The following is a 14,146-nucleotide window of genomic DNA, read 5'->3' as shown; positions in this document are numbered from 1 at the left end:
GAATTATACGAAGAGTAGAGTGCGTCAATGAAGGTTGCTATACAAATAAAAATAAAAATAAAATAAAATAAAATAGCTGACAAAATTCACACCCGTTCCGCCCGATCAATTAATTTGATGTCAAAGCAACCGAAGACCACCTTAAAGAAAGGAATTATACAAATAGTAGAGTGCGTCAATGAAGGTTACTATACAAATAAAAAAAATAAAAAATAAAAAAATGAAAGACGCATGACGCTTATGCGTCTTTAAAAAAAATAATGAAAAAAAATTAAAAATTTAACGACGCATGTCCCTCATGCGTCTCTATAATAGACGCATCTCTGTCAATCGTTTCATTAAAAGGAGACGCATGAGGGTCATGCGTCTCTCCCAAAGGCGGAATAAAAAAAAGTCCAGTACACTTGAGGAATGTTAAGTGTATTCTAGAACAAAAGAAGAAAAAACCCCAAAGCTCTAGCAAGGATGGATCAGGTGGGACTCCCGAGCTTCCGGCTTCGCGAGGGCAACCTCAGTCACTATTAGTTGTTTAGTGTTGTTGTTTTGGACGGAGAGTAGATTGGTGTCTCCTCCATGGTTGTGGAAGAGTCTTCATGTTACTCTCCGTTTTTTATCTTGTCGTTTGGATGTTCTTTGCTGATGGAAATTTTGAAATATAGGGATGAGGGACCCGCGAACTCTCCGCCGCTGGGCGTTTAAAAAAAATCAAGACAAAATGGGGGAAAAAAAACTGAAGAAAGCCAACCAATCTGTCCAACAATTATAGCAATAAACTATTGCTTTTTCAAGCCTACTTTTCAACAGAAGGAAGAAGAAAAAACCTACCAATTTTTTTAGTGAATTTCAACAAATAAATACCAAATGATTGCAATATTTGCATAGCAAAAATCTTAAGTCAACACATTATTATCAGTTCACTTGGATCAAACTCAGATCACAAGAACAGGTGAAGAGTTGTCAGGGAATTACAATGCCAGAATAGTTTGCGTATCAAGACAAAACGAATACGAAAAGAGATCTTTAGTTTGAAGGGGTGTTGAAGATTAAGAGGGAACTTCTTATGCTGGTCTCCAGCCTCATTCAGGAGTGTCGGTGCGGATGGCTGAAAAGCAACAAAAAAGCTCCAGTTAGAATATAGCACATTTTTCTGATTACTGATTGAAAAAACTAGTAATAAAGCAGCAGCCAGCAAGATAGCATAACACACATACAACTCCATGCATTAGAGTTTCCAGTATCAAACTAATTGCAAGGAAGATTTGATATACAAAATATAGCTTAAACACCCAAGAAAGAAAAACAAATCTCTCGCATATAGTCATGGAGACCATAGTCACTTGCACTGTGTCCACGCTAATCTGCTACGAGCTCTAACGTCTAACATATTGGGTATAGCATAATGAAAATGGACAAAATTTTCTTTATTTGGCCATACATCTGATCATTGTAATATATCCAGCAATCCTTACAAAATCACAGTGACCAGCATATAATCGCACTTTCTATCCACTGTAGCTCGATGAATCAGCCAGGTAACACGATAAATAATCTACATATTTGTTTCAAGCCATGCCTTATCCAAGAATTCTTTTCCTTAAAGGAAATTGACTTACAGCAATAAGCAAGCAAACACCTAAAGGCCTCACCAGAAACTGAGGAGATCGATTACATTGAGCAAGGAACCAATATTGTTGCTCAACCCAAACAATGCTTAAAAGGCTAATGTTCAAGAAAACGGCATATTCTTCTAGTTTTAATTGGGGTTAATGGCTCAGGTTTTAATGCGACTCTACGAATTACAGTAATAGACAAGTAAGAAAAAATCAAGACATGCTAAATGAACAACAAACAGTGCTATCTTAGGAACAGAGATTCGAGAACAATGAAGCTTCAAATCCACCTACAAAACCCGAAGGAGAAATATATGATAGAAAAGCATTTAATTCAACAATTTCATACCATAAAAACAATAACGGCGGAGTCACCTCCAAATAAAACCTTGCACAAACCATTTGTTAGATAACTTTCAAATATTATCTAGAACACTTCTCAACAAGAGGGCTTTACACATCCCTAACCAATTATCCCAACTTTGTTAAGGTACATTACGGATTCAAACCCACTCCAGCAAAACATAAACTCCAATCCTAATGTATACATTCCAATTAGGACAACCCAATCAGAAATCAAAAACCTAAATATCCAAATCAAAACATCACGCATCACACAGCTGTAAGTCAATTACAGCCAACCTCAGCCCTAATAAAGCCACACAACAGCTGAAACGAATCAATCGACAAAAAAACACAACCAAAGACCTAATTGATCGAAAAAACGAAACAGATCAAAAAATTCATATACAATTTTGAAAGTAAAAGAAGAAAAATTAAAATTACTTGGCTTCTCAGGCTTTCCGTCGACCCATTTGGAAACGTTGAAGTGGACCTTCTCGCGGGATATAGCTTCGGATCTGTAAGGCTCCTTCAAACACTGCCTGACGAGACTGGCGCAGAGATTGGAGTAGGTTACGTAGGTCATTCCGGCAGCTCTCCAAAACGGTTGCGCAGCGCTGGACGACATTTCTTCTCTCTTTTTCACTTTCTCAGTAGCTCTCTCTCACCTTAAAGTGCGTGTTCGTGTGTGTGATGTGGTCCGCGATCCACTTATGTATGCTCGTTTGGGCTTTCCCGCTAATGGGCCGCCATTTTACTCGTTTTGGGTAATTGGACCCATTTCTCTTCTTTCAAATTTTGATTTTTTTTTAATTAAGGGTGAGAAATGAACTCGTCTTACTATTTCAATGTCGTTTGAACTGAAAAATTATATTGGTATGATGCCTCCGAAGAAACTTACGGTCAATACTTTTATGGCAACCATTTGAGTGTCATCGATGGGATTGGTAACGGTATCTTTTGAATATTCTCAAAAAATATGAAGATGTTACTTTTATAAATTACAGTTTGAAATTTGAATGTCTACACTAGAAGATATTATCTTTCGATGAAAGGAAATGCTATTTGTTTGGATTCCGTCGAATAAACAAAGAAATTATAATTTATAGCTCACTCGTCCCTAAATTTTTTAAGGAGCCCAACTCACTTGCTTGCTAACTATACAAATAACCAATGACAGATTCAGTAAATAGATGTAAGGTTTAAACAATAATATATAAATCGACGATGGATTGAAAGACCGAACTCAATATGATTTTTTGGTACTCGTGGACAAACGATGGCCGGTACCCTCCCATATTATTTTTGCATTCAAATTAATCATTCTATGTTTATACATATAATAATTTGACTCACTTTTAGGGATTTTTTTTGTTTTTTAAGAAAACATTGGCAAATTATCATAGTCTTCATAAATGTAAAAATCCACTTTATTTCCTTACATGCATTATATTAGTATATAATTATAATTTTCGATTACTTCTAATTGGGCCACTGTGTTTTTCATAAATGGCTCAGAAAAGCCCACTAAATGGCTCAGAAAATCCACTTAAAAGTCATACAGTATTTGTGCTCAGAAATCAGCTCAATTTTTTAAATTTATAAGAATATATGGTTTCGCTTGATTATTGAAGATTAAATTTATTCTAAATTGTCCAATTCAATATAAGATTTTGTAAATTTAATTTTGTATGTGACATTATTAAAAAAATCAGTATTGAACTTTTAGAATATGATATGAGGTGGAGTATAGAAACCAATCATTGCAAAATATATAATTTTTTAGTTTCAAAAAAAGTGTAATAATTTTAAATTTCAGGTGTACGAAATATGAACTCAGTTTTGGATTGATCGAAGCTTCCTTAAACCGATAATGGCAGCAATGACAACAGTCACAGTCACAACCTGCCACGGTGGAGTGATTGGGCGGCTCTGCCCATATCAATTCCGCCCCCATGCCTTTCCACTGCAACCTAATGACCGTGAGCTTAAGTGGAAGCGGATAGGTACATCAATGGAGGTGGCAAAAACATGCAGATTAACTGCTCGAACAATTGCCAAAGCGAATTCAGAATGGAATGCGGAGTTGTATGCTGTCCCCGGAGTTGAAGGGAGCTATTACTTAAACGAATTAGACGTAGTGGCGTTACTTGATCCACCCAAGGAGCTCATTCCTCTCGACCCTTCTTCATACAATCCCGCTTCTTATCTTTGGTTGGTGCTGTTAACTTTTCCAGAGTTAGATTTTGTTATTATTCATGCCTTTCTGTTTTGGAAAGAGGGAAAAATTATATCTTGTGTTGAATAGAACTGTTGATTCATGTATTTGTTAAATGAAATTGTTGGTTCAGGAAAAAAATTGATGACATACCGGAGGAAAGGAGACATCGCTTGATCTCTCTGTTAAATCCCAGGTTTGAATTTGTTTTATTGGATTGGAGTTAGTTTTTATCTTGATAATTCATATGGGAAAAACTGTTTTTCCTGTTTCATTACCAAAATTAATTCCTATTGTATTTCCGTGTTTGATTTTGCAGAGTTTGCTTCATCTATGATGATTAAGATGCATTACTCTTTTGACTGTTGCTCTGAATTTGTTGTAGACTTATATCAAGAGCTTGGGAGGTGGCTGGAACGCGATACGATGATGCCAAGTTAGCAAAGAGAAGTGCTTCCAGCTTGCTGTCTGAAGGAGCCACTGCAGGTTCCCTCGAGCTGTGGAATATCCGAACAAGTGGAGGTGAAATCCTAGAACTTATGTGTATTTGGATTTGGCATTATTGTATGACATCTAAAACTGTGCTCGATGTACAGAACCGCTTCAAGTGGCTTGGATGGGATTGTCCCAGAAGGTTAGGTGTTGGTTTTAGGTTATCTTTCGAGTTATATATGTTGTGGCTTCTGAAAACTGTTGATTTCATTGTCACTTTAAGTTTCTATTACTGTTCTGATTTGGCTTGTGCTGAATCTTGAGATCTGTAATTCTATATGGTTTCCGTTGTAGGCAATTTTTTGCTGCATGGATGGGAAAGTGTATGGACGTCTTATTGGTAAGTCTATTTACTATAGAATATAGATCAGCTACATATGTAGCTTTATGTATCTGAGTTATATTTCACTTTAATAGCATTGGCCTTTGTGAATTCTGTTGCTTTTCTATCCCTTTGTAGAGCCAACGCAAGGAAATATTTATTGTGTTGATGTCTGGCTCGTTGCCAATTAATTCGTGTTTTGGCACTGCAAGAATATATTTCGTGTGTTGATGTCTGGCTCGTTGCTGATTGTTTCGTGTTGTGATACAGGAGAAAACCTGCTATCAGGAATCGTCAAGTCTGTCTGCCCTTTGTACTTCAGCATTAGAGAAACCAACGAAGTGATGTCAACGGAGCAGCCTTGTGATTTGGCATATGAATTTGGAGACGGAATGCTGAATCTTCCAGAATATCCGCAAGAGTATCCAAAACCAGGTTTCGTGACTCGTTGATGATAGATTTAATGAAGAATTTACATGCTCAGTCTCTTATGTATTGTGAAGTGCTGATTGGCTATCAACTTCTCCCTTCCAGCAAAACATCCATGGCCGTTTAACGATCAAGTCGTGATATACATACGCCACGTGGGTCCGGGAGTTATGGTGGGGCAGGCATGGCAAGAAGGCAGATCTTTGCAACAAGTTCCCAAGAAGCTGTGCAGTGAGATCTTGATGGTTAGAGATTACTTTGCTGTCAGCAGCAAGAACTGAATACTCTAGTTAGAAATTGAGGTCAACTTTGTTGTGAAACATGTTGAAAATCACTAAGATTTATGCAGTTTCTCAGAGCTTTAACAAAAAAATCTTCTTTGTTACAAGAACAAATGCATTTTGTAATCGTTTAGCCATGTTTAGTAACTAAACTTGATGAAATTGTTTATTTTAATGGGACTTGGCAGCATTACTCAAAGAGATAAAATATGATGTTGAAAATTTCACAAAAATATAAAAAAAAATGAAATGACAATAGAGTAGCCATTTTACATTCATGAATATATATAGTGAGCTTGATTGTTTTTCGGAAAATCTAATTAATAATAGGGATATTGCTCAAATTTTGGTATTTTCCATGAACTTTAAAATTAGCCTGAAAAATCACAAACTTTACATTTTGTTTGTTATTTCTCATAGCAGCCTAAATAAGAAATCTTCGACAAAAATCTTATTATACGTGGCAATCGTGAAATGTTTATTATATTTTAGATTACTTTTTAAGTTAGTAACAAGTAGGATAAAAGCTATCTAGAAAATCACGTTAATTTAGTAGTGCAAAGTAGGATAAAAAATGCACGGAAGTTGGTTGGATACGGTGATTGACCCGCCATGGGAAATAACAAACAAAATGTTAATTCATGGGAAATACCAAAATTTGAGCAAAGTTCATGATTTTAGAAACCAATATCCATTTATTTTTCTGATCCAATTGACATTTTTATATCCTGTTTAAAAATTTCGACAAAAAACATTAAAAAACCTAGTGATTTTTTCAAAAACGTTAAAGTATAATTCTTACCAAAACTAAATAGTTACTAGTACTAATATAATCAAATCTCCCTGATTTCGCGCCATTATTTCTTCATATGCCTAACTGTATATAACGTCCGTTGATGAATTAGGGGTTAGGTCTTTTCTTGATTTTGATTTCAATTTAAAATCGTCAGAAACCAAATCAGTTGAATAGAGAGAAATGTCACGGCCGCATATCGCCTCCGGCGAGGATACAGTCCATCGTTTTGGCCCTAGCTCCTTTAAATTGCAAAGGTCCTGTTTGTTGAAGCACAGTTTCATAGGAAAACTTGCTTGCTTTCTTAACTTGCCCAATATTTTCGCAGTTTACCAGTACCGAGAGCTGGCCAAGTTCTGGGCCTCGTGGGAAATAATGGCATTGGGAAAACTACTTCACTTAATCTTTTGTCTGGGAAAAGGAAACCTAATTTGGGACGATTTAATGTAACTCTCTTTACCTATTCACTTACCCTTCAATTTCAATTTTCCTTTGGAGTGAGTTCAACATGTTCATTCACATTTTCTCTAATTTTTTTTGCAGACTCCTCTCGATTGGAATGAAATTTTGCATCATTTTAAAGGAACTGAGCTGCATAATTACTTCACCCGTGTTATTGAAAATAATTTGAAGGTATTAGCTTCATAGTTTTGGCTTCTTAATTCGTACTCATTCTTGTAGTTATGGCTTTGATATGCAATTGCTTCAAAAGAACTGTTAAAACATCATATTGTTGAGTGTTTTCTGATTGTTGCAGGTTTTTAGATCATGACAACTTCTATAGTTGAGTTTAACATCATATTCAAGTTTAATACTATCTCTAAATTCTTTGTGTTGCGCTTGTATATAAAATTATAACCTACTATTGTATAGTTACCTTATCCTAAATATCAAGTTTTTAATCTTCTTTTATTGACATAATAATGATGATGGAATTTTTTTGCCTAAGTTAGCAGGTGATACTAATAAATGCAGAAGCATTAGTAGCTTGACTATTTTTGTCATCTATCCTACTCTATTTTTTTTGTCAACAATTGTTATTTTCCATGGCTTTATATCTGTCTAGTTTATTAATCTGTCACATCTCTTTGTGATGCTTTTATCCTCAGGCTACCATCAAAGGCCAGTACGTCTATTGCATGACTGATGTTCTTCAAGGCAACGTTGGGCAACTTCTTTCTCGGAGAGATGACAGGGATATGAAACAAGAACTTGCTGCTGACCTTGACTTGCTTAAAATTATGGACCGTAATTTGGGATATTTATCAGGTGGAGAGCTTCAGAGGTTTTCAATAGCTTTTGCTGCTACACATAATGTAGATATCTATTTGTTTGATGAGCCATCAACTTATCTTGATGTTAAACAAATATTAAAAGCCGCCCAAATTGTCAGATCCTTGGTTCGACCGAATAAGTCAGTGATGTTCATTTTCTCTGTTAACTATCCAAGTATGAAAATTTTACATGGTCATGACTTGTTATTTTTGTTTCCAGCTATGTGATTGTGGTAGACCATGACCTTAGCGTGCTTGATTATTTGTCGGATTTCATATGCTGCCTTTATGGGAAACCTGGTGTATATGGGGTAGTTACTCTTCCGTTCTCTACCAGAGAAGGAATTAATATTTTCCTGACTGGATTTGTGCCAACCGACAATCTTCGTTTTAGAGATGAATCTCTTACGTTTAAGGTAAGTCCTATTTGTAGTATTTGGGCAACTGAGATGCCGATTTCCATAAAGTGTACTTCTCCTTGCAGGTTGCAGAGACTCCACAAGAAAGTGATGAGGAAATCGAAACATGTGCAAGATACACGTATCCAACCATGACTCTGGTTCATGGAAGAACATTCAGGCTCAAGGTCGAGGAGGGTGAATTCACCGATTCACAAATTATTGTGCTGCTCGGAGAAAATGGGACAGGAAAGACAACCTTCCTACTTCCTAGAGATGCTGGTACATTTGTTGTATAGTTTGTTTACTTTTAAAAACATGTTAATTTATGTTGAATCAGCAATGTTGTCCTTCCAAATATTAGGCTGGCCTTTTGGAGCCTAGTTCAGTAAGAGAATGTGATGTGGAAATTCCTAAGTTCAATGTCTCTTACAAGCCACAGAGATTCGGTACTGCAAATGAGTATACCGTTAGAAGTATGTTCCTTTCAAAAATTCCCCGTTCATGCATGGATCCTCAGTTTGTATCCGATGTGATGGAGCGTCTATCGATTGAAAAACTGATGGATAAAAAGCTTGCAAATCTTTCTTGGGGAGAATTACATAAAGTTGCCCTCACTTATTGTCTTGGAAAGGTGAGGTCCCTAGTGAATACATATGCTATGTGTATTTTTCTCTGTTTTGTTTGTCGTTTACACTTTTTGGTGTGGTTGCAGCCAGCTGATATATATTTGATAGATAAACCGAGTACATATCTTGACTCAGAGCAACGTATCGTTGCTTCAAAAGTCATAAAGAATTTCATACGTCGTGCGAAGAAGACTGCGTTTGTTGTGGAGCATGATTTCACCATGGCAACATACCTTGCTGATAGGATGATTGTGTGCGAGGGGAAGACATCGGTTGATTGTGTTCCCGATTCGCCTCAATCAGTATTGACCGGAATGAATCGCTTCTTATCTGTAAGCCACTTCACATCTGTTTTTGAAGAATTTCTTCCATGATGGTTAACCATTAACCAATTTTTTCAACATGTAGTATCTGGATGTCACACTCAGAAGGGACCCCGAAAATTTTATGCCGAGAATCAACAAACACGAGTCGATCGAGGATCGGGAGCAGAAGTCCTCTGGATCTTACTATTATATGGATGACTAACTTGCTTAATGGTGCCGCCTCTTGTGCACGTTTGAATAGTTATATATGTACAAATTTAATCCATATTTCATTATTTTTTTCAATTTATATTTTTTAAAGTTTGTGCCAAAACTAACAGAGGAAATAGTTTTAATAATTAATTAATATTAATAAAAATAGAAAGAAAATAAATACATAAATGGGCTAAAATGAAAATTTTAAATTATTTTCTAAATGATTATTGAAAATAAAAATCAATCTATATAAAGTAAAAATCACAGACTTTTTCCAAAAAAATAGCCTTGCGGCCGCTGCGTGGGCCGCTATGGAGCTAGGAAAACCTTCGTTCAGCCTGCCTTGGTGCCGAGTGGGGGTTGGAAAGACGGGTGATCGCGTCCTTTGATCGTTGCAATGAAGCCGTGCCCGGGTATCAGAAGATATAAGCAGCATAGAGGAGATAACTTTTTGATATTGATCTGGTCTATTGTTAACAGAAATGTGTAGCTTGTTAAATGAAGCTAGGAAGAGTGTTTTAGAAACTTCATAATATTACCAATCAGAGCATTCACTTCCATTTTCATTCTAACTTCCTAAACAAACTTAAATGCACAATGAAAAAAGGTCCTCTTAAGAATTATGATAAACCTCAAATTTCATTAAAAAGATCCTCAATCTAAATGTAAGTTATCTAAGCATATCGGTCAATGATGTATACGGAAGTTGGTTTGTGTAGGACGAGTCCAAGCTACCGGCAACCTGCAAACCATCAAACGAAAGATGAGAAGGTAAAGACAACGCGAGACGAGAATATAGACATACTTAGCTAGAAAGATTGATAGAACAGCTTATTACCTGCATCGGTGATGGCTCAAAATGAAACTTCACAACAGGGATTCGAAGGCTGAATCAAACCACTGTGGAGCATATTAGTCATCCAAATAATAGTAACATCCATAGTACTTCTGCTCCCGATCCTCGATCGAGTCGTGTTTGTTGATTCTAGGCTGGAAATTTGCGGGGTCCCTTCTGAGTGTGATATCAAGATGCTACACATTGAAATAATTGGTTATTGGTTAGCCATTATGGAAGAATTTTGTTAAAAATAGATGTGAGGTGGGCTTACAGATAAGAAGAGGTTCATTCCGGTCAATAGTGATTGAGGTGGATTGGCAACGCAATCAACGGATGGCTTTCCCTCGTGCACGATCACCCTATCAGCAAGGTATGTCGCCACGGTGAAATCATGCTCCACAACAAACACAGTCTTCTTCTCGTGAAGCATGAATCTCCTTATGGCGGTTGAAGCAACGATGCGCTGCTCTGCGTCGAGAAATGCACTTGGTTCATCTATCAAATACACATCAGCTGGCTGCACCCACACCAAAAGAAACACAAGTGTAAAGACAAGCAAAACAACAAAAATGAGACATAGATCACATAAAATATTCAACAGGGACCGGAACTCACCCTTCCAAGACAGAGAGTGAGAGCAACCTTCTGAAATTCTCCACCGGAAAGATTCATAACCACTTTATCCAAAATGTTTCCAGTCATCAGAGGCTTAAACACATCGTTTACAAAATGAGGATTCCTAATTGAATGGCGTATATGACCATTCAACATCGCTCTCACGCTACAGTTATATCTGTTATCGACTTTCTGTGGCTTGTAAGAGACATTGAACTTAGGAATTTCCACATCGGATCCTTCTATCCAAAAGACCAGCCTAGCATTCGGAAGGACAACATTGTTGATTCAGCATAAACTAACATGTTTTTAAAAAGTAAACAAACTACACAACAAATGTACCAGCATCTCTAGGAAGGTTGTCTTTCCTGTCCCATTTTCTCCGAGCAGCACAATAATCTGTGAATCGGTGAATTCCCCCTCAACAACTTTGAGCCTGAAGTTTCCATGAGTCTTAGTCATGGTTGGATACTTGTATCTCGCACATGTTTCGATTTCCTCAGCAATTTCTTGTGGAGTCTCTGCAACCTGAAATTGGAATCTCATTAGCCCAAATACTACATTTTAGAACTTAGCAGCAATAAAAAAGGACTTACCTTAAATGTAAGAGATTCATCTCTAAACCTATGATTATCAATTGGCACAAATCCAGTCAGGAAAATATTAATTCCTTCTCTCGCAGAGAACGGAAGAGTAACTACCCCATACACACCAGGTTTCCCATAAAACCAGCATATCAAGTCCGACAAATAATCAAGCACGCTAAGGTCATGCTCTACCACAATCACATAGCTGAAAACAACGACGACAAGTCATGACCATGTAAAATTTTCATACATGGACAATTAACAGAAAAAAATGAACATCACTGACTTATTCGGTCGAGCCAAGGATCTGACAACTTGGGCAGCTTTTACTCTTTGTTTAACATCAAGATAAGTTGATGGCTTGTCGAAGATATAGATATCTACATTCCGTACAGCATACGAAGCTATTGAAAACATCTGAAGCTCTCCACCAGATAAATCTTCCACATTGCGGTCCATAATCTGCATCAGCTCAAGTTCAACAGCAAGTTCTTGTTTCATACCTCTCTGATCCCTCCGAGAAAGGATTTCCCCAACGTTGCCTTGAATATGTTGAGGGATGCGATCAACTATCTGGGACTTGAAGATTACCTGAGAATCAATGCATCACAAAGAGATGTGACAGATTAAACTAGAGAGAACCATTGTTGACAAAGAGATAAGAGTAGGACACATGACAAAAATAGTTGAGCTACTAATACATTTGCATTTAATTATTAGTATCAAATGCCAAGGCAAAAAAAACAAAAATCCATCATCATTATTATGTCAATAAAAGAAGATTAAAAACTTACTACTAATATTTAACTTAAGCTAAGATCTCTAGACCAAATCTTTTAACAAGCACCACCAACACAAAGAGTTTAGAGATATTAAACTTGAATATGATGTTGAACTCTCAACTTTATTAGTTGTCATGATCATGATCTAAACAATACTTCCTCCTTCCACAAAAAAATAGGGCACATTTACCATTTTTGGCCGTCCACAAAAAATAGAGCACATTCATTTATGGAAAGTTTTCAACACTACTAATAATATGGACCCCACATTCCACTAAATACTTCCTTCTCTCTTACTTTTTCTCTTTCTCTCTTACTTTACCAATTCTACAATAAAACTCGTGTCATTCAATGCCATTATTTCCCACGATGCCAAGAACATGGCCAGCTCTCGGTATGGGTAAACTGTGAAAATGTTGGACAAGTTATAAAAGCAAGCAAGTAATTGCCTATGAAACAAGAAACAGACCTTTGCAATTTAAAGGAGTTAGGGCCAAAACGATGGATTGTATTTGCATCTGACATCTCTCTCTATTCAACTGATTTGGTTTCTGACTGAGATTTAAAATTGTAATCAAAATCAAGAAAAACCCTAATAAATGGTTTCATTTGATTTCTTAAGATGAATATCATTTTAAATGAGTAATTATATAATAATAAGCTATAGTCATTTATATGATTAAAATATTTCACAACTTAATCTTAGATGGATATTTCACAACTTAATCTTAAATGGATAATTATAGTGATGATATGATAACGAGTCATAGTCACCCCTCCAACCAAAATAATCTCACAACTTAATTCTATTTCACAACTTAATCTTAGATGAATATTTCACAACTTAATCTTAAATGGATAATTATAGTGATGATGTGATAACGAGTCATTGTCACCCCTCCAACCAAAATAATCGCACAATTTAATTCTATATGGATATTCATGTAACAATGAGTCATAACAGTAGAAGTCATCCGTAGTAATGAATAAAATCTTGTTTGATTAGTGAATTGTGAATGAAATTTCAAGTTAATTGTATCTTAGATTTTAACTACCAACGAGTTGACTAAATAATACTCCATTGCATTACCGATATGTTTATTCATTAAACTATAATGAATAAAATCTTTTCTAATTTTGTAGCAAAAAAAAAATTCTTTTCTAATTAATGAATTGGGAATCACATTGAAGTTAATTATAGATGAGATTTTAATGATATTCGGATGACTCTTTTCGTGTTAACAAATTTAAAATATACTCTTAATATATTAGATATTTACTTTTAATGCAATGATTTAGGAAACAAATAATTTATGCAATAATTTAGTTAGGAGATAATTAAAATATAGGAGCACAAATTGAGTATTCACAGGGAAAGATTAATTTACAAATCATGTCTAAATTTATCTTACTAGCTATTTCCATACAAACTTTCGAAAATGAGTAGTGATAAACGTACGTAATTCTACGTACATAATCGAACTTTTTTAAACATTTTACATTGAAACTTATTTTATAAACATTAATTAATTTAAAGTAAATTTCATACTAATCATTTTGCAACACTTTGAAAAAAAATGAAATTTTAACTTAATATTTGTATATTTAAGCAAAAAAAATATTTTTTTTACTAAAAGTTATATAATTAATTCGAATCAAGCTCGAAATAATGTTATGATTCTATATAAAAATTCTATATTACTTCTTTCTTATTGCTACATATAATACAATAGATAACAAAACTAATTTTTAATCAAATTCACTTAAATTTAAAAATTTAAGGATGTTATGTACATGTATAATTTATGTACATTTATATTTTCTCTTCGAAAATATATTTATATATATATGTATCAGTCGCATAACACTCATCGCCACTTTCTTGCTTTGTTCTTTTCTTTGTCGTCATTACAGGTATTAATTGCCCTATATTATTATGTTGTTTTTTGGTGCTTGATTGTACTAATTATTATGGTGTGTCCCTTTCTCACCTGCATGAATTTGAATGAACGCAT

The 14,146-nt window shown here is 35.3% G+C and overlaps 3 protein-coding genes across 3 annotated transcripts; 2 read left to right on the top strand and 1 right to left on the bottom strand.

Moving 5' to 3' along the window:
* The first annotated feature begins 3,638 nt into the window (after window positions 1-3,638).
* On the top strand, window positions 3,639-5,902 carry LOC121770024. Its single transcript, XM_042166817.1, has 8 exons — window positions 3,639-3,694; window positions 3,772-4,166; window positions 4,304-4,366; window positions 4,556-4,692; window positions 4,767-4,804; window positions 4,957-5,002; window positions 5,255-5,419; window positions 5,519-5,902. Exons 2-8 carry the CDS (start codon window positions 3,826-3,828, stop codon window positions 5,692-5,694), a joined length of 966 nt encoding a protein of 321 aa, XP_042022751.1. The 5' UTR covers window positions 3,639-3,694; window positions 3,772-3,825; the 3' UTR covers window positions 5,695-5,902.
* Window positions 5,903-6,670: 768 nt separating this feature from the next.
* On the top strand, window positions 6,671-9,346 carry LOC121771863 (ABC transporter E family member 2-like). Its single transcript, XM_042168755.1, has 9 exons — window positions 6,671-6,744; window positions 6,816-6,933; window positions 7,031-7,120; window positions 7,597-7,901; window positions 7,982-8,177; window positions 8,246-8,452; window positions 8,524-8,793; window positions 8,875-9,120; window positions 9,197-9,346. The coding sequence occupies exons 1-9, from the start codon at window positions 6,671-6,673 to the stop codon at window positions 9,314-9,316; spliced, it is 1,626 nt and encodes a 541-aa protein (XP_042024689.1). The 3' UTR covers window positions 9,317-9,346.
* Window positions 9,347-9,858: 512 nt separating this feature from the next.
* Window positions 9,859-14,146, bottom strand: LOC121771862 (ABC transporter E family member 2-like). The gene is made up of 8 exons (XM_042168754.1): window positions 14,123-14,146; window positions 11,636-11,940; window positions 11,359-11,554; window positions 11,094-11,290; window positions 10,763-11,021; window positions 10,419-10,664; window positions 10,148-10,341; window positions 9,859-10,051 (listed from the first exon to the last, which is right to left on the bottom strand). The coding sequence occupies exons 1-7, from the start codon at window positions 14,144-14,146 to the stop codon at window positions 10,222-10,224; spliced, it is 1,347 nt and encodes a 448-aa protein (XP_042024688.1). The 3' UTR covers window positions 9,859-10,051; window positions 10,148-10,221.

The sequence above is a fragment of the Salvia splendens genome, chromosome 16 (genome assembly GCF_004379255.2).
Source record: "Salvia splendens isolate huo1 chromosome 16, SspV2, whole genome shotgun sequence".
Taxonomy (NCBI): domain Eukaryota; kingdom Viridiplantae; phylum Streptophyta; class Magnoliopsida; order Lamiales; family Lamiaceae; genus Salvia; species Salvia splendens.
Note: the sequence above shows the minus strand (reverse complement) of the source record. Positions and strands in the feature narration are given on the sequence as shown.